This window comes from Falco rusticolus, chromosome 3, assembly GCF_015220075.1.
Source record: "Falco rusticolus isolate bFalRus1 chromosome 3, bFalRus1.pri, whole genome shotgun sequence".
Lineage (NCBI taxonomy): Eukaryota > Metazoa > Chordata > Aves > Falconiformes > Falconidae > Falco > Falco rusticolus.
The window spans coordinates 107601565-107626223 of NC_051189.1; the positions used below are offsets into that span (position 1 = coordinate 107601565).

Below are 24659 nucleotides of genomic sequence, written 5' to 3' on the forward strand. Positions count from 1 at the left end.
GAGAGCTTTTGGGGTTTTTTTTAGGAGAACCTTGCATTATGTAAAATTCTGTATGTGCTAGTTCTGTGTCTTGTGTATCTAGACAACAGCGGGGATTTTCAGGATATATTTTATTTACTGAGAAAAACATCTTCCTGTAGTTAGACTGTTTCTTCCCCTTCGAGAACTGCTCTGAATTCCAGAGAAGAGACAAGCAGCCTGTGTGCGGCGTCCTGGCTGTGCCCTGGCAGTGACGACCCTCCCCTTGACTTTGGTGGGATCCTTTTTGTTCAGCTGCTCATCACAAAAGCTGCTGGCAGAAGAATCCCCCACATGACTCGGGAAAGAGGGGCTGGAGGAGGAACACAGCAAGGGATGCCTGAGAAATTGAAGGCAAACAGCAGTGCAAGCGTTTATAAAGGGCCATAGAACCTGCGATTGGGTTTGATGGCGAGTGCGGCACCAAGCACAAAGTGCCTAACGGGTGTCACCAACGTCTCAGGTCAGCAAACCCACGCTGGGATTATGTCAGTACCGATCGCGGCCCTGCTGTGCCGTGGGAGGGGTGGCGCAGGCTGCGCGGTGCTGCGGTACCCAACGGCGTGTCCACGCCAGCACGAGCCCAGGGGCTGCCAGTCCCAGCGCTGCCGCTGCAGGCTTCGCTCACCCGCGCAAAATTCCAGCGCTCCTATGTGCTGACAGCGAGGGCTGAATAAATTACAAGCACAAAGAGGTCAAGTAAGCAGTTTTATGGCTGCTGGATTTATTTTTTTTATTTTTTTAAATAATTCTCCAAACCCAACAAAATGCTGTTTGTAATGCACAAAGAGAATTGTTCTGAAATTAATGTAGTGCACATAGGAAGGAAGGTAACTGATGAAACCACTTGGAAAAGGAGAGTGTCAGTGTTCGTGAGAGAGAGAGATTTCTGGAAGGGCGCTTTATTTGGAAGAAAGGAGAAAAACACAGGTATCGGTGTACAGGGCAGCCTTACTGCTGGCTTGTCGCCACATCTGATCTCTGCACAAAGATGAGCTTTTCCCACCAGCTTTAGAGAAGAGTGTAATCTAATTCTGTGGATCCACTTTATTTAAAGAGCGATAGACCCACACGCTCATTTTTACACATGGCAGAGCAGTAATCAGACATTTCTTTGATTGTTTTGACGCCCTTGATATTAGCCATTGATTTCTGTGTGTGTGTGTGAGCAGCTTGTGTATGGCTGAATTATGTATTCCTTCCCAACTCCACGGGTGAAACCAGCCTCTTACCTGCACGGCTGAGCTAAGCTTCAGTGAGTGCCTACCACCCATCACTGTCAGGGTAATCAGCCCCCCGGGCCATGCGATTTCCAAAGCCACTGAATCTTGAGAGGATGGAGGAGATGAAGGCCCTTCCCAAGGCTCCTGTTGTGGAGGATCACTCGCAGCTGATCTATTTAAGGCACCTGATCTCCTTCCAGTCCTTATGAAAACAATGCCATGGAGCCGGTAGAGGAGACTATATGGAAATACTAAGAAGGATATTCACACTGCCTGAGAACTTATTACCAAAGCTGGGGCATTCCTTCTCTTTCCTATAACTGATGGATAAGGACAGGTATTCATATTTCAATTAGACTTCTCCAGACCCTTTGGTGGATGAGTCTGTCTCTCAGAACTCGGGAATAGCAGCTGCCTAAACAACATACCAAACCTAGGCAGCGTGAACACACTCTTCTCACTTCCCCAAGCTGACAAATGCAGTTGTTGTGCAGCCAGGAGTTGAGGTATAATTCCCTAAATCCCAGCCGAGCATCTGAACCTCGCTAGGTCCGGGTTCCAGGGAGAAGCGGACTGACCTGACTGTACTTTGCAAGCAATAGGTGGTACCTGTATCCCACAGTGCCTCCACCCTCCTCTGCTACCAGCACTAACAGCTCTGTAAGAAGCCAACGAGACTTCAAAATGGATGTAGCTAAGCCAGCCTCAGAGAACAGAGGGAATACTTCTATAGGAGTAAGTAAGGGAACGCATAGTGTAAGGCAACGGCATTTTCATCATTTCCTTAGCTTTGTAGAGACCTGATACCATGTCTATTCAAAGCAGGAGAGCCCTTTCCATCACTTGTCTTGCCTATCACTCTAGCGGCCCTCCTTGGCATTGTAAGACTGACAATAGACTGCTGGTTTCCCTTAGTGAGCCTGGAGTAAGCCTAGAGTAAGGCATCTGTAAGTCCACACTCTCCCCTTCAATGTCCATTTCAGGTGGTGTCGCACAATGCAGCTTCTCACGTTCACAGCAGGGAAAGGGACAATGTATACAGTGTGTCATTCCTCAGGGAATATGTGAAACCAACCAGTTCACGCTCATTAGCTGCTCCCCAGCCTGCCCTACACTCATTAGAGATGTGATGTGAAACGTGGCAGCTTAAACAAGAGATGTCCGCACCAGCCCATTCTATCTCCCGTTTGTCACAAGAACAGAAGATATTTTTGGGCACTCGCCGGCAGCCCCAGTAACGTGCAGCAAAACTGACAAGCTGCAGCAAATTGGTTTGAGCCCAGTATGGAGACAATGGTCCTGGTCCCCAGCTGATGCGTGTGGAGCAAGTGGGGCTGGGGTGATTTGCACACAGAGGCCTGGCTGCTTGTGTCTCTGTGGCAAAGGAGAAGGAAACTCTTTGAAAACCAAGGTGGGTGGTTGCTTTTTGGTGTGAGTCATCCATCAGGCAGGGTGCAGTAACTGGGTGTTGTCCCCTGACCTCTGGCTCAGAGGCCTCAAGACAAATCACTGCATCTCTCTCCCCAGCAGCCAAGCGGAGCCAGCTCCACCAGCTCCTTTGTCGCGCATTTTCAGACCTGTCAGGGAAAGGGGCAATTGAGGATGGATATTGCCCCTGTGGTTTGTTTGCAAATTGCTGTGTATGTTTATGATGCCATAAAAAGGCAGCATAACGCACCAATACAATGTGCATTGTCTTTAAGACGTTTGCAATGGGCAAACACTTTGTATCCACTAAACCTTGGACTCTGTTTCCTGCTTGATTAAGAACCTACTGATGCGTTTGGCTCCGTGAAAGCCCAGGACTCTGCTTGCTGAAGGAAGAGAGAGGGCTGGGGACCGTTCTGTGTATAGGGGCTCGGTATACCAGAAATAAGCATCCTCGTCATGACTTTGTACACAAAGATAACAGAAACACTGGTCGAGAAGCCACGTTGCTGGTCAGCTTTGCTTGCCAGCAACACTTTGTGTGTCGAAGAGCCTGAGACATGAGCAATGACTGCAAGTATCTTGTCTTTATCTCACCCTGGGAGCGTGACGCAACTATCAAACCTTCTTTTAAGCTGTCCAGCAGGAACAGATATTTTCAGATACGCAGATCCTGAACATTCCTCGGAGCCACTGCAGTTGTTTAGAAATAAACCAACAAAAGGGAAATGGGGCAGACTCATCAGATGGTTTGTAATTGGAACAAATTACCAAAACTTTGTGCTTTAGTTTCCCAAGTACAAGAGGAGAGGCTATTCTTGACCTGTATCAGGATGAAGTTAGTGTTTTAGAAGCTTCCTGATCTTTTAATAAAGAAAATAAAGAGCAGTATAATACTAACAGATGCAATCAAAGCCTTTATACCTACACATACCAATTTATATGTATGAGTGTGTGCAGATCAAGAACAGGGAAAGCATGCACAAGCCCGGTGGCTAATGCATGTGAGGACCAGCTAAAGCGAGGAAGGCTTGCCACTTCCAGCAAGCTCTTGCCCACCGCAGGATGAACAGGCAAGGATGCTCCTAACAGCCAAACAAGCAGGGTGCTCCGTGCCTCTGGCAGTGACCTGGGGAGTCCAGAAATGGGGGTTCAGCTCCTGCCTCCACTTCATTGCCCCAGTAGAGAATTGGGACCGTTTCTTCTACCCTCTCCTAGATCTCTAGCGATGTCACCTCTGTCCCTTGATGTCAGGCTTACGAGCTGGGGGGGGGGGCAGGCGGTCCCCGCGGGGACCAGGAAGGTTCCGCTTCTCCCCCGCTGGCCTTGGCACGCAGGTAACGGGGCGGGGGGCGGTTGGGGCTGGGGGCACCCGGTCCCCTTCCCCTGGGGAAGCCGCGCGCTTCCCGAGCGCAGCCGGGCACTCGGGGACAAGGCTGCTGCGGGGGGGCCGCAGCGGGACCCGCCCGGGGAGGGGGGCGAGCCCCGGGAGGCGGGGACCGGGCCGGGCCGGGCCGGGCCGGGCGGGGGCGGGATCGGGATCGGGACGGCGGTGCCGGCTCCGCGCCGCGCAGGTTAAGAGCCGCTGGGGCCGCGCCGGGCGCAGAGCGAGCCGAGCCGAGCCGAGCCTGTGCCTGTGCCCGTGCCCGTGCCGAGCCGTGCCAGCATGGCCCAGCCGCGCTGCCGTTCCGTGCTCATCACCGGCTGCAGCCGGGGCATCGGGCTGGGGCTGGTGCGGGGGCTCGCAGCCGCCAGCCCCCCCCCGGACTTGGTCTTTGCCACCTGCCGGTACCCCGAGAAGGCGCAGGTAAGCGGGGGCTGCCCGGGGCGGGGGGGGATGCTGCCGGCCCGCGGGACCCCGCGCCTGCCCCGCTGCGTGCCGGAGCCCCCAGCCCCGGGGGCGGGCGGGGCCGGGCAGGGGATGCAGCCCCGAGCCCCGGTCCGGCAGTGCTGGCCCCGGGGGCTGGCGGGGAGGGGGCGGGGGAGGGAGAAGGCACTTCGGGGCCGCAGCATCTTTGCGACCAGGCGCCGGTGTCCCAGCAGCGAGTGCCCGGGGCGGGAGGGGAGCTGGGGGCTGAGCTGTCGCCCGGGGTAGGTGGCCGGATCGGATGGAGCCGGTGCCGTGAGTCTCCGAGGCTGGAGGTGAAATGAGCCCGGGGTGCTGCTGTTCGGGTCCCTCTGGGCATTCCCGGGGGGAGGGGAGGGGAGCTGGGAGTCCCCCGGTCCCGGCCGGGCAGGCTGGGCAGCTGCAGCACCTCAGGGCTCCTGCCAGCCGCTCCCTCTTGCCCACGAGTTTCCCACTGGATTTGCAGCTGGAGATAAGACTATCCTGGCCTTCTCCAATTTTCCGTGGCCCAGGAGCCCTGCAGGGGCAGTCCACCCCCCATAAGCCTCCCAGTGAATCCCGTTACAGCTTTACTTGCCTCTGCTACACGGTGTCCCTGTGTCCCCAGAAGGAGCTCTGCCCCATCTTTCTCTTCCCTTTCTCCACTGAATTTGCAATTAAGTGCAAAGGCTCAAAGGAACGACGAATTAAACACTCCTCTTGGTGCCCTCCTTGGCTGCGCAGGGACCAGCACCTTCTGCTGCAAACGCAGTAGCTTTTGTTACACGTTGCTGGTGAATTCACCTGCAGCCCTTTCCCCCCTCAGCCAGCATCCCGGCCGCTACAGCACAGCAGTGATGTGTCTGGGCTCCTTCCCCAGCCCTAGACTGTTATAAATGACAAATGAAACCTTTGGGAGGCAAACTGGAGAGGGTTATCAAGCCACTCACTTCACAGCTACTGGTGTCCTTTGGTGCATCTCTAGTCTGCTCTTGACTCTCCTCAGTAAGGTAGAACGCTGCTAGGGCAGCACGACAATACACGCAGGTATCCCCCTCTTTCCTGGGAAAGCTCTAGTGCTCCAGAGCTGCCAGAATCTGAGCTCTCAACCCTGCGGCTGTCTCGCACCTACTGTGCCACAGGTATCCGATAGGAGAATTGATCCCCAAAGCCCTGCTCCCGCATCTCCCCTATTCCAAGCACGGCACAAGGCTGCCTTAGTGAAAGGCACATTCCCTGGCATGTGCAGAGCTAAACGGAGCTTATACGTCTGTTCCCTTACAGTGGACTTTATTCTTTTCAGTGCAAATTGTGGTCACGCCATGCTAGCAATAAAGAAAATGTAGGGACTTTGTTTACTGCTTAGCTACACAAAAATTTTAAAAGGTGGTGCCGCAGCTGCCCCTTCCAGGATGGCAGTGCCGAGCTGGCTCGGGGGTGCCTGCAGTCTGACCACCCGCTTCTCCAGCAGCACTGTGCTGCTCTACAGGTACTTATGAAACCAAAGGAAAAAGGCTTAATTTTGTTTCTTGTTATTGAAAAAAATAACTCTCCGGCACTAAGGCACGTTTAGGATCTTTCTGAATCGAATTGCTGAGGAACAGACTGAACTCTGGTGCACAAGACTGCCTTTCAGAGGCATTGATTCCTGCAGCTTCCCCCCTCTGCCCCCCTTCTGCAGTAGACGAGCTCCTGAACAGGTATTCGCTACCGTTCCTGTTACTCCTGTGTATTTCACTCCTGTTACAAGACCTGGCGTGTGTCCCAGTTGTATTTCCTATTAGTGATTGCACAACAGCGTGGTACAGGAAACCAGCAGAGACATATGACCTGTTGTTAGATAGAAATCTCCCCGCTTGGTTGTTTGTTCTAAAGCTGCTTGAGCCGGTGCTGAGGGAGGTTCTCTTTTTCACCAGTTGGCCCTTGTGTTCAGCAGGGGTTTCTCGTTATAATGATCTTGGATCAATTACATGGAGAAGTGAAATGGTTCCTTCCGTAGGAAGAGCTTCCTAGGAAACGTTACACGGACATATCTGAACAGAACTTGTGAGCTTCTTCACACTGCCAGGACTTAAAAATCTTGAGCAAAAAGGCTGGTAAACCTGCACCAGAAGATGAAATAGCCTTCAAAAAGTGCAGTGTGCCTGGGAAGAGTCGGGGTCACTCCTTGCTTCCAGCAGTGGAAACCTGGAAAGACTGCTGGCAGTCACAGGAAGCTGGCCAAGGGCCACATTCCAGTAACCCCCAGTGGCCATTCTGCAGGCCACATGGGGTGCATCCTAAACTTCCCTCCCCCCTTTTCTTTTTTTGGTGATGGGGGGAGGCAAGGTTTGTCCTTGGTGCATCAGGGTAGGTTTTTGTTCTTTGTAAGGACCTCTAGGCCATGTGCTGTGCTTTGGCAGTACATCAATAGAAACCTCTGCAGCCAGCTGAAAGCATATTTCTAACAGATGGGTTTGGAAACACAAAGAAGGGAAATCTTTACTAAAGGTACTGTAGTAGTCTCACTACTATTATCTGTCTCATCTGCAATGCATACAGTTGGCACAAAACTTTCTGACCTTTTGGGGTGTTTCCACCATGCCACTACTCCTAGCTGGCAGAGGGCAAGCACAGACGTGCTTGAGCCTCTAGCAATGGGAGTTTTAGTACCATATATGACCGTCTCAAAGCTTGGATCCAATTTGGCAATGTTGCTTGAGTGTGGTGTGGTAAGGAAAGGCCAAGGTTCAGTGACTTTCTTTTTTTTTTTTTTCTTCTTTCCCAGAGAGAAAACTTTGCCTTCGCTAACTTACCAGTCAGATCTTAACCCCCCAGCGTTCAGGTTCCTGTACTCCTGGGGCTGGCACCGCAGACTTGTCTTCATACACATCAAATGGGCTTTGCCCATCTAAGATCCCTTTGTTGACCATGCGGCCTGGGCTGGAGAGCTGAGTGACTTGTTCTTTCTCTGCACACCTGAGCACTCGGTACTTGCTTTTCCTCTTGACGGTGACTCAAGTGGTCTAATTTATCTAATTTAGTTTCTTCCCACTTTGCTTTGTGGTAAGTGACCATATGAAAAATCCTGCACTGTCCCCCAGTTCCTCTCCAGCACTGGAGGATGAACTTGGAGACAGGCAACTTTGGATAGTTCTCTTAAATTCTGCTCTCATCTGGTTTGATAGAGCAGCATTTGCCTGTTGCAGAGTGCAGGGAGGGCAAAAAGGATGGGAAGATCTTAAACGAAAAGCTTTTTAAAAATAACCTTCCAGTTTTTAGAGGAAAAGTGATTAAATATGCTTAGCTACTGGCAAATCCAGTGCTCATCTTGGGGACAACAGTCAGCAGCAATTCCTTGGTATCGGAGATTTATCCAGAGAATCTCTCAGCAGAGCGTATGCTGTTGCAGAGAGGACTGCATACTTCAGAGTCCTCCAAACAGTGGGCAGCCAAAAGCCCCCAAGGACCTGACTTAAGAGAGATGCTGGAGAAGAGTCTGACTTTGCTCTCCTCTGCTTACTACAGAGAGCAGCACGTCTCCTGTAACTTGCAAATCCTGGGGTAATGCCGAACAGCTGCAAGCTTTCACATGAGCCTGCGCTGGCAGAAGTTGTAATAACTTGAGTTCTTGTGCTGAATAGCTTCTAGGTGGCCTCCACAGAACATTTGCCTAACAAATGGGCTTTAGATCACACGATAACATGCAGCAGGCCTGCAGGCGCATCTAGATAACCGCTGCTCCTCCTTGAAAAGTACCATGCTAGACTCCTTCAGCCACACTTTGACGCTGATCTGCCTTTACTTGGGCTGCTTTGGCACCGAGAGTGGAAGCAACTACATCTCCCTTGCAAAATAATCCTGGGTGTCCTCTCTTTGCACTCCAGATGGACAAAACCACAGTACAGTTATTATCAGCCAGCCTGTACGGGCTTGTGGACCCATCTGTAATTATCCCCAGCTCCTGCTTTTCTTTCTTGCTCTTGCTTCCCCCATCCTGCTTCCCCGTAAAAGGGAAAAAACCCTCAGATCTGAAGTCTTAAGACTACACCTGATGATGGTGCAGCCCCAGTAGTCCCCCCTCTGACTTGCTGAGGTGCAGAAGGAAGCGAGGTAGCTGAAGGGATCCGAATGGCCACGGCGTAAATCCAGTTACAGGGCTCAGATACTCAGCTTGGCTCTGCCAGGCTGTGCTGAGAGCTGACCATGGGACCTCGGGACAGGAGCATCTCTTGTTCCTCGTGCTCTCCCGCAAGCCCAAGTGTGTTCCCAGGTGAACAAGAAAGCGTTCAGTTCCTTGCTGCTCAGGGGTCCTCTGCTGGGCTCTGGAGAGCTTCCAGGGCTTAATGTGCTGTTTCCCTTCCTCTGAAGTAGGAGATAGTGTTACCAACAGTGCTGTGTCTCTTCCCTTGTCAGACACGGAGCTCTCACTGAAGTGCTTCTGCACACTGTCAGGTTTTTTTGGTGTTTTTTTTTTTGTTTGGTTGGTTTTTTTTCTGTGCTACATATTTTAGCCGTGTGGTCTGCTGTTGGAAGGAGCAGCTGAGCAATCTCTGGAGCAGCGCTCTAGCAAGATAGATGTGTTATATCGGACAAAGGGGGCATTCCTGAAGCCTTTATAATTTGGGGTTATTGCAGTGTTGGGGGGTTTTTTCTCCCCCTGGAACTCTTTTGCACTTCCTATAGCATTAAGGTCTGGCTCCTCTTGAGTCAGAGAGAACTATGGATTTGGGGCAGCCTGGTGTAAGCTATTACACAAGCAAACAGTAAGTTGGCTGTACACTGTGATACTGAATAGCCTGTCTCAGAGAGACATGGGCAAACATGATACACCTTTGACTTTGCCCTCACTGCAGGCAGGATGATGTGAAGGATACCCGAGCACCCTTTGCCTGACAGAGCTACCTACAGGCTATGTTAGTTTGGCTTGATTGCTTCCAAGTGCCCTACTAGAGCACAGATTTCCAAGAGTTGTAACTGAGGTGGATAATGCTTTCATAAAGAAGGCAAAGTAAATCCTGCTTAATGGCAAAGACAACATAACATTCCCGGTTGAAATCTAGCAGTAAATATTCCGTGTACTGATGAAGCTGTATCTGGAGCCTTGAGCACCCAGAGAATCCTGTTTAAATTGGAGTAGGCTGGCTCTTTTTTAATTGTAATTAAAATCAGCAAGCGGGAAACAACAGATGCTAATCAGAGTTTAATTTTTTCTTGGAATCCTTGAGAGCTGATTCTCAGGGGTAACCATTCAGGTGCAGAGCACTCCTAGAGCTACTACGCTAAGCACAGTATTAGGGGGATGTGTTGTGGTTTTATGTTGGTTTTGTTTGTCTCGTTTGTTTTTAAATTGGCTATCACAGAACGTTAACTAAAAATTACTTAGTCTGGGATATGTTGGCTGTACCTGGTGTCTTTAAATGAAACTGTGCTAACTGACATTAAAATACAAGCTGCACTTCAAAAAGCAGTACCAATGAGCTGACTTATTCTTACGCATGCATTGCCATTATGGGCTGCACTGGCTCTGCTCCAAGACTTTGTCTTCTCCAGGGATTCAACCTCTTTGTCCTGGGAGCCGTGCCTCTGCACTAGCATGTTGGCATTCCAAACAGTGAGCACAAGTCTGCTTCAAAAAAAAAGCCTTGCACATAGCTTTGGTGGTGTAGGTTGGTTTGTTGTTTTGGGTGGGTTTTTTTAAGTTGTAATTTTGGTGGGAGTTTTGTGTTGTTTTTTTTTAATGGGGGGAGAACGTGGCACTTGACTGATGACAACAGTGAGTTTCAGGAAAACTTATCCCTTCAGTGGGGAGTCAATAGCTAGTATATGCATGCATTGCAGTAATATTTTCGGAGTTCTTTAGACACAGAGGACGTTTGATCTCTCTGATCAAAACTCCTTGGAATGGGGGAAGAGGAGAAGCAGCATACGTGACTGGTGGCTTGAAATGGCTGTATCTGATTGCGCTGCATGAATTGGTCTCTGGTCCTCCTCTCCTAGTCACAGTAGGGAAAAGAATAGGCTTTTCCGCAATTTTTAGGTTTCCTAACTGGATTTTTCAGCTTATGTTTATATCAGACAAAGTAACATTCTTGAAGACCAAAGCCATCTGAGTTAGCTTTATGCCTGGAAGCTGCTTCTGAGAAACATAAACCACTGACGTGGGAGTCACTCGTTAACTAAGTAACCAACTGAGTGGAAAAAACATTGAGTTTTAAACCTGATTTGCATGCAGCAATTGTAATTTCACGCTGTGTGCTGGAGAAGGCTTAATGCTACAGTGTTTGGAGTTCTTAATTGAACGTGTTGCTTATTCACTTCACAAAACATCTCTGGCCTTTTAGCAATAGTGTTAGAAACATAGCCTGTTTCTGTCAGAGAGCAAAGCAGTCTGACTATACACAAATGAACAAACCCTGAGAAGCCAAAACACTTCTGAGTTTATTATCAAGTAAGTGATACTGTCAAACTGAAGTCCAGTGAACAGTCCAAAGCTACATAATTATTGCAGGCCTTGACATGGCAGAACTATTTCATGCCTGACTATCAATAAACAAGATAGTGTGTTCTGGGCCTTTAATCTGTTGAAAACTGTCCCACTAAGCCCTATCCAAGGGGAGGAATGTCTTCTGGCTTTGTGCTTCTGACTTGTTCCCCTTCCTTCCCTCCCCCCCTAACAGCCTTAACTGCAGTTGTAGATCGTCCTCAGGGGAAGAACAAATTTTCGGAACGAGCCTGGAGAGAATCCTGCAGAGTACGAACAGAGATAAAAGTTGTAATGCATTATAGCTTGACAGAGGACACGGAGTCCCTAAGTGTCTCCAAGTGGCAAAAAGTACTCTTTCAAAACCAGCCCCCCAACCCCCGTTCCCAAAGGGCTCCTAAAGAGATGGATTTGCTTGACCTGGAATGTTTGGCCAGGGTTGCTCAGTCTCCTAAAAGGGGCTGGGAGTGTGTAATCCATCTGTTACATTTGGCCACACGTCCCACTTGGCTACATGGCATAGAAACCTAAGTATTCCGTCTGGGCCTATAAATCCAGTTGGGACATACTTTGTCCAGCAGCAACACTGGTATAGTACTCATTTTCTCAAGAACACTAGTCATTCCTCTACTGAGAGGTAGCAGACAGATGACTGAATTACAGCTATCTAGCAGGAACAGGGTTCTTCTCGTGGACACTTGCTGTGTATGGAGCTGATTTAATGTGTGCTTTACCTTGGGTTACAAGAATTGAAGCTAACAAGAGTGCTGGCAAACAGAATTTCCATGGGAAAAGCGCTAGGAAACTTCCTTCAAACAGTAGTTCCAGATGGCTTTTCTTAAGCCTTCCTGTTGCGCTAAACTGATGTCTAGCACTAGCTGAGCTTCAGGAGAACTACACTTTTCTTACAGAAGTGGGGAATTACTGGCTTGGAATGCAGTCTGAGCGCCATGGTGGTCTGCTGTGGAACTGGCAATGGCAGCTGCCTGATCAAAGACCTTTGGTTACACTGCAAACACACCCTGGAGCTGTACAAACTGAGAACAAACTCTATAATCTGGCATGCTGGTATCTTGACTAAGCAGGTGAAGAGTCCAGTTTCTTGGAGCAGTTGGTCTTGTCCTCCAGAAAGCTGCTCAGCAGTTGGAAAGCAAAGTAGTATCACTGCCTTCAGTCCCATTATGAAAAGAAATGGCAGTTACAATTCTGGAGGTGCAGATCTCAAACTGTTTTATATAATAGCCACGGAAATATATGTATATATGTATAAATATATATTAAAAAGATAACTCAAATAATTTCTTCTTCCCAGGAGCTCCAGCAGCTTAGCAAGCAATACAGCAATATCAAGCTTCTCCAACTGGGTGAGTAAAGGGCTTAAGCATCTTCAACTAATCAGGCGAGTGCATCTTAAGCAACAGGTCTACTGGGTGATCAGTAGCTGTACATGACCTCCAGCAGCTGAAAATGATCACCCTTACGATAACACTGGGGAAACATAATCTATGTAAAGTCTTCTGTGCTTTGTCATCTCTGTGTGCTGCCTCAGTGTCCCCATTCAGGCTACTGCCTTAGCTATAGTTTAGCATGTGTTGTATAGTGCCAGAATGGCACCTGAACCACATGCTTCACTGTTCACCGTGGCTATTCTTGGCTCCTCTGTGCAGATGTGGTCTGTGAAAACAGCATCAAGAAAGTAGTCAAGGAAGTGGAAGAAATTGTGGGAGACAAAGGTCTGAACTGCCTCATTAACAACGCTGGCATCAATGTGATTGCTTCCTTGGAAGAAGTCACAGCAGAGACAATGCTCACCACTTACGAAACCAATACAGTTGCCCAGCTGATGGTCACCAAGGTAAGAACTGGGAAGAATGTGTTTAACCTATAGTACTATGTGAGGCTTTGCCACTAGTGAGCTGGACATGTAACCAAAGCATTTGTCGCCTTGGAACTGCACAGATATGGTTCTGATGTCAAACTGTATGCCTAGCGAGTGGCAAGAGATCCTTTTTATCAAAGATCTTTCTCTTTGTTTAAATCCATCTGGTATGAGGTCACTTCCGTGGACAGGCTGGGTTAGGAGGTGGGCAGAAGAGGCTGAAGGTCCTTGCTATTTTCAGCTGGCTGTTATAGAAAGGTTTCCTATGGTCAGCTTGTCCGGAGAGCCACCACCATTCTGTGCTGGTGGTATAGAGTTGTATGGCAATTCTTCACAGAGCAGAACCTGAGAGTCCAGCTTGCCTTGAAGGGGCCAAATTAAAACCAATTCTTGTTTTCACAGGCATTTCTACCCCTTCTGAGGAAGGCAGCTCAGCTGAGCACAGGAATGGGCTGCCATAGAGCTGCCATTATCAATATGTCCTCTCTTGCTGCCTCCATGCAACTCGTCCAGGCAAATGAGATGTTCCTCAAGGTCTACCCCTACAGGATAGCGAAGGTTTGTAGGCTGCCCTGGGCTGTGCTTTGCTGGGTGCCGGCAGGCCTGTGAGGTAAAGACCACTCTGAGCTTAGGAGGATGATGTGAGGTCTGCAGCACCTCCTTGGGCAGGCTGACACAGGAACTGTTCTTGTTCTTCATGAGGGTGGAAACAGGACCTTGAAAACCATATATCTGGAGCAAGCACACCAGCTTCTTAAAAACAGATGCTCCATCGCTACTCTGATACAGAACCATTTCAGAGGCACTTGGCATTCAGGGAAGAACTGATGCCCTCAGGTGTGTGTCCTATTAGCTGTGTTCTTCTCCAGCCCAAGGAAGATAGGCATGAAACTCAACAAAAGGTGTGCTGACCTGTACATGGTAGAGCTGATTAGCGAGAGGTGGAGTTTTTCAGTTTTGTCACATCCAGAAACTGAGTTTGTACCAACAGTCAAGATTAGACATACAGTTTCTCTTACACCGCCTACTCATAAGCTGTTAATATGCTTGTTTTCCCTGTTCAGAAGTAAAAACCTGAACATTTGTGCAGTGATTATTGCAGAAAAACACAGTCCTTATGTCAACATTATTTTCCCCACAGCTCCTTAGGAGTTTCAAATACTACTTTGTCTTCCATCACAACTTAGTGTTGTCTTTGGGCAGTAAGCTTATGACAATAGAACTTTTGCAATACGTCTCTTAACAGCTGTATGTGAGAATGAAGCCCCCACTAAGTCTGGATAAATTACTGTGATACTGTTACTGCCCCTTCATTTGTCAGGAGACATCATGATGGAAGGCAGGTGCCAATTAGCTTGGGTCTTGCTCCAGGCTTGTAAAACCAGCACACTAATAGATGGTTTCCACTGTTGTAGACAGCACTGAATATGATCACCAGGTGTCTTGCCGCAGACTTGAAATCGGATGGAATTCTCTGTATTTCTTTGCATCCAGGCTGGCTTCAGACAGACATGGGTGGAAACATGGTAAGAGACATCTCTTTGAAAATGTGAAAGACTCCCTTGTTGTTCCAACCCCTGAGCAAGAACCCACTGCACAGCATACACTTCCATATGCTGCAGGGCCATGCTATGAAAAATGAAAATAGCCCCCCCCCCCCCCCTTTGATTCTAGCAACTTCTTAAATGCATTTGATTCTCTTCTGTACACTGTTCCTAGTAATGATCTAAGCTTGATTTGCTCTAGGCTCCCATGCAGGTGCAAGAGGCTATCCCAGGCATTCTCTCTGTCCTGGACCGTCTCGGTGAAAAAGAAAATGGTTCCTTCCTGGACTGGCAAGGGGAAACTCTACCGTGGTAGAAGTGCACAGTATACTACGGAAACAGCACGTCAGTCACTATTTAACTTGTGCCACTAATGTCTGTGTCTCTACTGTTTTCTTATACACTACTAGCTGAAGTAGCCAGTCTGATATCCCGCCTCTCTTTAGGTATACTTGGAAAGCAAGGTGGCTGACTTGGTATTGCTACTGCTCTGTTCTAATGCTTTCTGCAAATACTACTGTGTTCTTAGTAATGGGCATCTCCTGGAACCATCTAAAATAAGTTAAAACTGCAAGTTAAATCCAGGGGCTGGTTCCTCTTCACTTCCAAAACCAGGGTGGGCCTCTCACTCTGAGGTCAGGTCCTTTACTTCTGCAAAGAACAAGGCCAGTGCAGGCTGTCAGGTTCCAGTAAGTTCAGTTTGCTGGAGACACGTCTCTAGAAAAGGTCCTTTGGTTTCTTTCAGTCCTAACTGAGCCAAGGCTGAAGTTGCCCAGCTCTAAACTACGTGAATTTTGTGCTTCTGTAAACTCCTCAGCAACCTCCGAGTGTCCCCAGGTTGACAGCACACACCAGACACTTGCTTTGTTCCCAGGGCATGACTGATATCCTGATACGGGGGCGGGAATGTTGTTTTGTACATAAACTTCTAAAGCATCTTCAATAAAGTCTTGTTTAAACAAATAGTCTGTTTACTGAACCACTGCGGTTATTTTTCTGTGTATGTACGTTTGTCTACGTAGGTTGCTCTTCCCTGACCAGGGAATGGTACTTCTGCCTTGCAGGAAGGAACTAGGCATTGCTGTTTCCTTCGGGCCAGGTGGGTTTAACATGGTGGGGTGTACCTGAAACTGGGGCAGACCCTTGTTCTGGTCTGAACTCCTAAAAGCATCTGGTGAAAAGATCTCTGTGTTCTGGCTGAGATAGGGATAAAAGCAAAAAGTTCTTTGAAGTCTGGGATTTGCTTCAACATCACTCCCTCATGCCAGCTGATTAGGCATTTTCATGCTGTGCCAAGACGGTGGGTTCCTGTACCGAGTAAGAAAAGACAAAACAGCAGCCAGGTAAGTGGGAGAGACAGGTGTGGCTGCTCCTGGACAGCAGCCACTGTGAGATCTGCCCTCAGATGCAGCTGATGGTGTGAAAGAGAGTTCTCTAGCTGCCTTTCGCGATCCCCACATCGACAAGGATGTAAAGTCTCATTGAAAAACTGCTTGTTCTGCCACACTTTGGCTCTCAGACCGATTTTCAGTGATGCGCTGCTGTGACCAAGCAGGTGAACAAAACGCAGTGCCTTCCTATCAGCTGAAAGCTATTGACTTTCCATCTCCAAGTGTGACTGTTGTATCAGCACAAACCTGGTAGGTAAGGGGCGAGCTCAGTTTGAACTAGTTGAGCTATTTAGTTTGAATCAAATGTCAGATGCTGGGTGTGGAAAAGGAGCAGATGTGCCTTCCGCAGCCTGCTGCGTGGCATGCTCTGAGACGAGGGGAATTTTACCTGTGTGCTTAACTGTAAATGTTGGAACTAATGTATCCATGGCATTGCCGAGCTGTACAATGTCACATTATGTAGTTTAGTTACTAGTAGAATGCTCCATTGTATAGTTTAGCTACAATAGTAGGTAAGAACCGGGCTGAAACCGAGACATGAGCCCCGAGTGCTGAAACAAGGCACGGGGAAGGTCATGAAAAGGATGAGCAGATGAAAGGATGAAGGTGTCCCAGAGGACCACCAGAGGACCCCGGACCCATCAGGCCACGTATGTGTAGTAAGAGTGTAGATATGATAAGTAGTGCATGGAACCGTAAGGAATATGCCAACAGTTTCTCAGAAATGTCATTAATAGGTATAGATTGACCATATAAAGATAAATGGTGAACAAAGTCAGGATGTGTGTTGGGCGGAACTTATCCCCCGTGCATCCAGCTTCGAAACTAAAGCCTGCCGGCTTTCTAGCGCTCCAGACGGGGTATTAGAGGGTTTTGTCTCCGGTTTTCCGTTCTCAGCTCCCTGCCCCGCGATTCCGCCGGCCGGCAGCAGGAGAGCAGAGCTGGCTGCCGGGCAGCAGGCCCCGCCAGCGCCTCCCCGGGCGCGCCCAGCCCGCAGCAGCTCCGAGGCGGGGCCCTGCTCCCCTGAGGGCCGCGGCCCCTGCGCGCCGCCGCGGCCGGCCCGGCCCTGGCACCTCCCCCGGCCTCCCGGTGCGCTGGGCCGAGCACCTCCACCCGGCTGGACGGCGGCCGAAGGCACCCCGCCGCCTCGGGGCTGCGGCCTGGCCCTCCCCCGCCCCGGCATGGCTGCCCCGGGCCCGCCCGCACAGCCCGGCCCGGCCGCGCCTCACGGCGCCTGCGCAGCGGCCGGAAGTTCCGGGGCAGCGGCGGGCGGGGACGGTGAGCGATGGCGGCCGGCGGGCTGCGGGCCGTGCCCGGGGCCTGGGAGCGCCGTGCCCGGGGAGCGGGGCGGTGGTGGGGCTGCGTAGCCCCGTGGCCGGGGAGCGGAGCGGGCCGGGGCCGGGGCCTGGTAGCCCCGTGCCTAGTAGTCCCGTGGCCGCGGAGCGGTGGCGGGGCCTGGTAGCCCCGTGCTCGTGCCCGGGTAGCCTTGTGCCCAGGTAGCGAGGCGGTGATGGGGCCAGGTAGCCCCGTGGCCGGGGAGTGGGGCAGTGGCGGGGCGTGGTAGCCCCGTGCCCGGGGAGCGGAGTGGGGTGGTGGCAGGGTCTGGTAGCCCGTGCCCGTGGGGTGGTGGTGGGCCCTGGTAGCCCCGTGCCCTGGTAGCCCCGTGCCCTGGTAGCCCCGTGCCCTGGTAGCCCCGTGCCCGGGGCAGGAGGCTGCCCACCCCCCGGAGCGCAGGGCTGCGGTCCGTCCCGCCTCGGGAGCGGCCTGTTCCTCAGGGCCTGGGGGCGGCGGGCAGCCGGGCTGTGCCTGGAGGGGACTTGTTTTAAACCTGGAACAGCCGAGGTTTCCTCAGTTGCCTCTGCGGCCCCGCTAAGCCCCTGCTTGTGGGCCAGGCCCCCCCAGCAAAACCCAGCAGCCTGGCGAGGAGAGGAGGAGGGTGCTTAGAGTGACTCAGCCCATTTTTGGATTTGTTTTTTTTAAGCAGTATGTTCACCTCAATGAGTAAATGTCCTTATTTTATCAGTCATTACAGTCTGGCTACGGACAGAGCGAAACAATATGTTAATATCACAGCTGACTTCTAGGTTACTGAAGGCTTCACGAATTGCAGGTAAACTGATGTTGTGTGACCTCGGTTTCTGGGGTTTTTTTGTTTGTTTGTTTGTTTTTTTAATTTTCCTAAGGTAATGAGGCTCCCAGGAATTTATTTCCCAGGAAGCAGTGCAAGAGTGGTGAGGCTGTTGTTCATTCAGAGGTTTTCAAATGTTCGTATGTCTCTGATCTGTTCTCTCCGTACTGTGTAGTTCTGATCTGACCTCTTTTAAGCTTAGGAGGAGATTCTTTAGCCACAGAAAGGCTTAATGCAGTGAACAGTTCCCTGTTCCAAATTGTACTTACACACAGCTTACACGATAAAGCACTGTATAATGTATTTTTAGCAGGTGGCATTACAGCAGCATAATTAAATTCAAATTAAAAAATACTTGCTTATGTGGTGGGAATGTAATTTTTGTAAGCAAATTCCTTTGTTAGATTATTCTGGCCACAGTTACCTGGTGGTTTGAGAGCTGGGCAGAGCTTTTCTTAACATTCTGTTTTGACAATTCTGCCTCTTAAGTGACGTTCTTTTCTTCTCAAAGGCCACCTTTTGCCAAGGTCAGTGTCTTCCTTTCTTTGCTATCATTCTACATCTGCGCGCTATAGCACACAGCCGTCTAACAATAGCGGAGCCCAGCCTCAGCAGTGGTATGCTCTGGACCCTGAACTGGAAGAGGTGCTGATCCCCAGAAAACTTTCCATCAGCCCCTTAGAAAGCTGGCTGACAGTTCGATACCTGCTACCTAAAGCAGAAGTCCTTAATGCTCAGGAAGAAGCGGGCTATGAACCTCTGCAGCGATATGACTGTCCTCCATCTTACGAGGGAGCTGATGTGGAGGAAGGAGAAGGAACAAGTAGCAACAATGTTCAGTGTAAGAATGTTTTGAAGATTCGCAGAAGGAAAATGAATCGACACAAGTACAAAAAGCTGCTAAAGCGAAGAAAGTTTGTACGGAGGAGGATAAAGGAAGGTCGCAAGAAGAAGCGTCAGGTGAGCTCAGGGTAGAGAGAACTTCTTGACATAAATGTCCCCTCTTCTCAAACTGGCCTCTGTTCAGGTCTCAGACGATGTGTTTAAGTGGAATTTATTTGGGGAAAAATGGCAGCAGCTCAGAGCGCCTTAATAAATTCAGTATTTACTAGTACAATAGCTTTTTCTGTTTTGTGTTTGACCTGTACATCTTCAAAACCTGAAATGTAGAATATTTCTGTGGTTGTAAACATACATGTGCGACAGTTACTGAGCGCGATTTCTGTTGCATGACAGAAACTTATAAATACATGTAGCTAAGAGAGAAGAATTTTAGCATTTGTGTGAAAGATAAATTCACGTGTCTGCATTGTATCAGGGAGACTGGTTTAATCTTAATTTATCTCCTGTCTTGCCAACATCCTCAAGTGCTTCCTATTGTCTTTTTCTATAGAGAAGCCTTTTACTTCCCATAATAGAAGGGGTGAGGGAAGACATGGGCCTTCATTCAAGCTGTAGATGGTCTCATTCAATGCTACCTTTCACTAGTCTGTTAGGTTTGCTATAATATAGTTTAGCTCATTCTCTGGTAATTTTCACCTTGCCTTGATGCAAATTGGGGTTAATTGTTACTCCATTTCTTCAGATTTGTAGGAAGCAGTGCTGAACACACTATCATGAGGAAAACCTCTAAATTTTTCTTAAGTTTCATTTTTTGTCTTCTCAGTTTTCCTCACACAGGACTTTTAAAATAATGCTACCAGAATCCTATTGCATTTTAATGTATTTTCTGCAGTAAGGCTAATTTGACACATAGAGCAAGCTGCCTACTTAAAACCGTAAAGCATTTGGTTCTTCTGTGTGTGTAACATCTAGATTCTACTTGGTACATGTGGGCAGTGGCTGAATACTTGAGTGTTGCTTTGAGCTGTGTTACCATTTCTTTTTTTTTTTTTTCTGTTTTAGATAAAATTTGAGAAAGATTTGGAGCGCATCTGGAAAAGAGCTGGTTTGAAAAGTCCTCCTGCGGGATGGCAGACACCCAAGATATTTCTGAAAAGTTCAAAGCGATAAAAACACTTGTAATGAGTTTTAACATGTAATTGTAATTAAAAAAAATATTTAAGTATGTGGATTACATTTAACCTTTTTCTGAGTGTGATGAAATTAGTAGGAGGATACTTTCAGTCTTGGTGAGCAGTTTTCCAAGGGCAAACCTGACAGCAATATGCTTTTTCTCCCCAAAAGAATGGTGGGAGCTCTTGTATAGTGACATGGTGCTGCTGTGTGCAGTCCCGTGCTGCTGCCCCCAGCTGTATGTTAGGGCAAAGGTATCAAAGATTGCAGATGAATTTATGAAGATTAGACCGAACAATGTATTGTAAGAACAGTCAGTTCTGGGAGATAAGCAAAAGAATTCTTCTCATTGTATATAAGACACAAGCATTTTGAAAAGTTCTTTTCAGAATCTCATTCTTTCATAGCCTTGCTGTAAAAAGGCTGGTGTTTGCTCAGAGTTATTGTGAAGTAAGAATTGGCACATAATTCTGTAGAATATATCTGAAAAAGATTTGATTTTCACCTGTCTGAAGCCTTGGTGTGCATGTGCCTTAGGCATTGCATGAGCATCCTTAAAAAGCAAATTTATTTTTTCTGTTCTGTTTTGTGCTAATAATTTTTTTTTTTCTACAATTGACCCTTGTCATACAGAACATTCAGATACTGGTATCAGTAAAAGTTCAGAGCTGATTATTCATTAACTATTTGTGACCAAGGCAATCCTGTTATCAGCTGGTTTTATATGATGGAAGAGACTCACGAAAGCTGTGAAGAATACAAATGTTTAAAATAAACCCTGAGAGAGGACTTTATATCTGTCAGAGTCAGAGACTTTATATCTGAGTTCTCTTTTGGGTTCTGCTTTTGATTTTTCTGTTTGAGGCTATTAACTTTGGTTCTGTGTGATTCAGCCCTTCCCTGTCTATTCTAGCAGATAGGTGGGGTGGACTGGCCTCTGAGAGAAAGAGGGGAAAAAGGAACGAGCTGTGTAGGCTCATCATTCTGCAGCATACAGGGAAACTACCCTGAAAATTTATTCCTTTTTATTTGCTAGGAGCAGAACACTTGACTAAACTGAAAAGGAAGAGAAACAATAATGTGCGGAACTCATCGGTGCCAGGTACAGTTTAATCTCACTGCAGGAAGGACAGGTGACTCCTGGCACACAGTGAATATGTCTTGGGTTCTGTGTGTGGTGCTCTGCTCTTCTTATTGCTAGATGACAGTGAATGTAAAGCCTCTGAAACTCCTTAGCCATTAATGTAGAAGCTAGCTGGGTCGTTATGTTGGTATCTTAAGGAAAGGGTACACCCACATTTAAAAATGGGTTAATCTTGCTAGAGAACTGTTGGCACTCTGAGAACTGTATTGAAGTCCTGTAGAAACATGTGATTAGCATATTTTTATACTTTTTTTTTTCCAAACCATATGTTAACAGTAGGCAACTTTGATTAAAAAAAATTAAACACATGTTCCATCCTTTTCGTGCTTTAAATAGGCAGCGGTTGCTTTTAACCAAGACCAGCAGGACTCTTTCATTCAGCCTATTGTCAGGATTTCAATGAAGAGGAGGATGTCTAGCCATGAGCCTTAGAAACTCACCAAGTGAGAGAAGATTGAGTGCTGATTCTGGCTTACAGGTTTGTTAAATATGCAGAGTGCATCTAGGTGTTTCTAAAATACCAATACACATTCCCTGCACAAAGATGCTTAGGTGAAAGGCTGGGGCCTGAGAGGATTAGTGCCTTTGAGGTCAGGTCTGTGTCTTTTCTTTTTCTTTTTTTTTTTTTTTCTTTTTTTTTCTTTCCCCCTAGTCACATTTGTTTTAAGAGCCTTTATGCCAGCATTGTTGTCTTCTGTCAGTCCTACAGCTTCTCTTACTGCCTCTTAGTCCAAACTTGCTGGTTTTCTGTCTAGGGAAAAATGATAATTAGTTTACATGTTTCTAGGAGATTGCTGGTTGCTGAAGAATTGCAATGCCGCTGGAATTACACGGAGCAATAGACTTTAAAAAGTAGCATGCCCTTTTCATTTGTCAGTGCTGTACCTCCAATTCCAGTTTTGAGGTTTATTCTTCCTTGATTTTCTTTTTGTCTTAATCCTGTAACTTGCGTCTTTGTTCTTTGTTGTAGTCTCTAAATCTACCAGCTGCCCAAGGGTATGTTAGCCGTCCTTATCCATAAGGCTTAGGTTGGTCTTATCTCTCTAGTTTGACATAAAATGGTGAGGCTGTAGATGACAAACTTGTTCATTGTTCTCAGGCGTGCTGGTATCATGCAGGCAGAGAACTTGTACCATTTTCCTGGATCAGCACCACCACCCTGCTCTCTAACTTGTTTTTACATCCTGATACTAACTAGAAAAGAGAATGATTGAAATGGTGGGAATTGCAGCGCATGATCATTCAGTACCTTGTGATGTTCCACGGCAAGTGAACTCTTGTACTAAGGCAATGATGTGTGGTGGATTGCAAGTCTCCAGGAAGTGAAGTAGCTTATTAAATGGTATCCTCTCTAAGTAGTAATCCAAATTGTAGTGTGCCAAGAGAAGTCATTGCTTTTACATCTATTAGATGTAATTACACAGCCACGTATAGAAATCTGGAACTACTGTGTAATTTACAGAAGTGTCTGTAAACAATCCATGGCAGTTACTGCCAGTCTTAGTCATATGAATGCTATATTCTTTTTTACCAGAGTACCTCAAAGCACATCTCAGGATTTATATTTTCTTTGTGGCAGATGCTGCAAAGACTGTCTGTCTTATGTGGCACTATCAGATAATATATACCAGGGTTGTATCAACTTGCTTTAACTTTCTTGACCACAGGATGCAATTTTAAACTCTCTGGTACAGGTAGGCGAAAGCTCCACCTGTTTTTCTGTAGGGGGAGCACGAGTACATAAAATACTGTTCACAAAGCTTTACAGTTGCTGGTCCTCTCCAAAATACATGCATACCAACATACCAGTCTACTTAGTAAATATATATGTGTATGTGCATATGTAGCCGTGGTAGCTGCAGACGGGAAAGGTTTGACTGTTATAAATGAACCTCAAAATATTTAAGACTTGAAGGTTTCTCCTTTATTTCCTTATTATTCCTCACTTCTGAGAGGAAATGGTTGAAACTCAGCAGGAGGCTGCTGGGGAAATTCGTGCTTTTTATTGCAGAGACTGGAGATACCCAGTGGGATAGTGATTTCATGTTTGAAACTACTTGACAGTTGTTGGTCTGGAAATGTCCCTTAAAACTGGAATATAAAACCCCTTACACTCATGCTTACATCCCTAATTCTTGGATTGCCTGTACTTATACAGAGACAGCAAGCTCAGCTGAACAGGTTTGGTAGTTTTATCATAGCATTCAGGTTTGTGTTGAAATGAGTTGCCTCTAAAATAGGAAGTCAGCTGCCTCTGAAGGGGTGAAAGTTCTGCATTTTCTCTTAGCCAAAGCATCACATTGCAAACTCAGAGAGTGTTCTCCCTTCTGGAAAACTCAAAACATAGCAACAGAGTGGTAGTGGGCTTCTGACATAGCTGTGGCAGAAGTACTATCTCTTTCTAATGCTAGCAAATAATGGTTGCTGGCAAACTTGAGATTTTAGTTGTCTCTTTGAGCTGGATAGCAGTGTTTCTTACTAGGGTAGGAATTAAATGTATTTCAGGAATCTTCTCTAGAAAGTGTGTTGTTCAGTCACACCAGTGTGGATTCTTGAAGTTCTTTAGAGGCTTCTGGACGTAACAGTTCTTTCAGCCACGCAAATTAAACCAGTATAACTTAAAAATAACTTACAGCAGGGGATCAGGCCTGATTGCATGTGGGGAAGGGAGCAATGCAAAAGAACTGCTTGCTGCAGCTGTTCCTCAATTGTTGTGTTGTCTAACACCATCCAAGATAGGTTTGCTTGGCACAGGGGTGGGAGAGTGTGGATTAACTGCCAGTAATTTGCATAGCTAGACAGACTATTGCTTAGTGGTCCACAGTGTTGGTGGTCCACAGATGAAGTGTTAGCAATGACAGGTTTTTAGAAATGATGATGAAGCAGGAGATCTGTGATGCTGATGGGGAGCAGAAAATTTTATCTCAATTCCCTTTTTTATAAAGAGAGCAACCACACTATTTTAGAGCAAATGAAGAAGCCAAGAAGGCTGGTCCCTTTGGTAACAAGGATTGAACCCCAAATGGGTGGAAAGTAGAAACATTTAAAATGTGTGTAAATTGCAGCAGCTTAGCAATTTGGCTTAACATCATCATGCATAAAGAGCAGTTAACCATAGCACCTCTGGTCTGGAGTCTACAGATGAGATTTCAACAGTGTATGGCAGCTGTTTGCTGCAGCTCTCCACAGAAACAGGCTTCTTGGTAATTGTCTGCTGTAGTTTTGACTCAAAGTTGAACAGAATTAATTTGGAAAAGAGAAAGTCCAGCAGTCAATGCAAGATGTTTCTTTCCTCTGAAAATCTTGTGCTTACCTTACAAAACATGTTGGATAGTCTGCTAGCTGTTAAAGCAGCCCTGAGGTCATGCAGGAGCTCATGGATGCCTTCTCCATGCTGTCCTTGGCACAGACAGACAGACTGGCTGTCCAGGAAGGAGCCCTGTGGAAAGGAAATGGAGTGGAATGTAATGATGGTTTCTTCAGCTCCTGCTCATGAGACCGGACCTGAAGCTGATTCAAACCAGGAGCTGCACAGGTTGTGATGGGACCAAAGATTTCACATCGAAGGAGAACACTGATCTGAATTGAGGCTGTAGATAT

At 47.6% G+C, this 24659-nt stretch overlaps 2 protein-coding genes across 4 annotated transcripts; both read left to right on the forward strand.

Moving 5' to 3' along the window:
- The first annotated feature begins 4222 nt into the window (after positions 1 to 4222).
- LOC119144044 (C-factor-like) lies at positions 4223 to 15343 on the forward strand. The gene is made up of 6 exons (XM_037378851.1): positions 4223 to 4476; positions 12270 to 12321; positions 12625 to 12812; positions 13239 to 13394; positions 14252 to 14362; positions 14583 to 15343. The coding sequence occupies exons 1-6, from the start codon at positions 4336 to 4338 to the stop codon at positions 14694 to 14696; spliced, it is 762 nt and encodes a 253-aa protein (XP_037234748.1). The 5' UTR covers positions 4223 to 4335; the 3' UTR covers positions 14697 to 15343.
- A 1625-nt stretch (positions 15344 to 16968) lies between these two features.
- Positions 16969 to 20709, forward strand: AURKAIP1 (aurora kinase A interacting protein 1). Of its 3 annotated transcripts, none has more exons than XM_037378853.1 (4): positions 16969 to 17049; positions 17795 to 17881; positions 18411 to 18859; positions 19805 to 20709. In XM_037378853.1, exons 2-4 carry the CDS (start codon positions 17830 to 17832, stop codon positions 19910 to 19912), a joined length of 609 nt encoding a protein of 202 aa, XP_037234750.1. In that variant the 5' UTR covers positions 16969 to 17049; positions 17795 to 17829; the 3' UTR covers positions 19913 to 20709. The 3 variants fall into 3 exon arrangements, with proteins under 3 accessions (XP_037234750.1, XP_037234751.1, XP_037234749.1); XM_037378854.1 differs by lacking the exon at positions 16969 to 17049 and adding an exon at positions 17102 to 17267; XM_037378852.1 differs by lacking the exon at positions 16969 to 17049 and adding an exon at positions 17267 to 17291.
- Positions 20710 to 24659: the final 3950 nt, after the last annotated feature.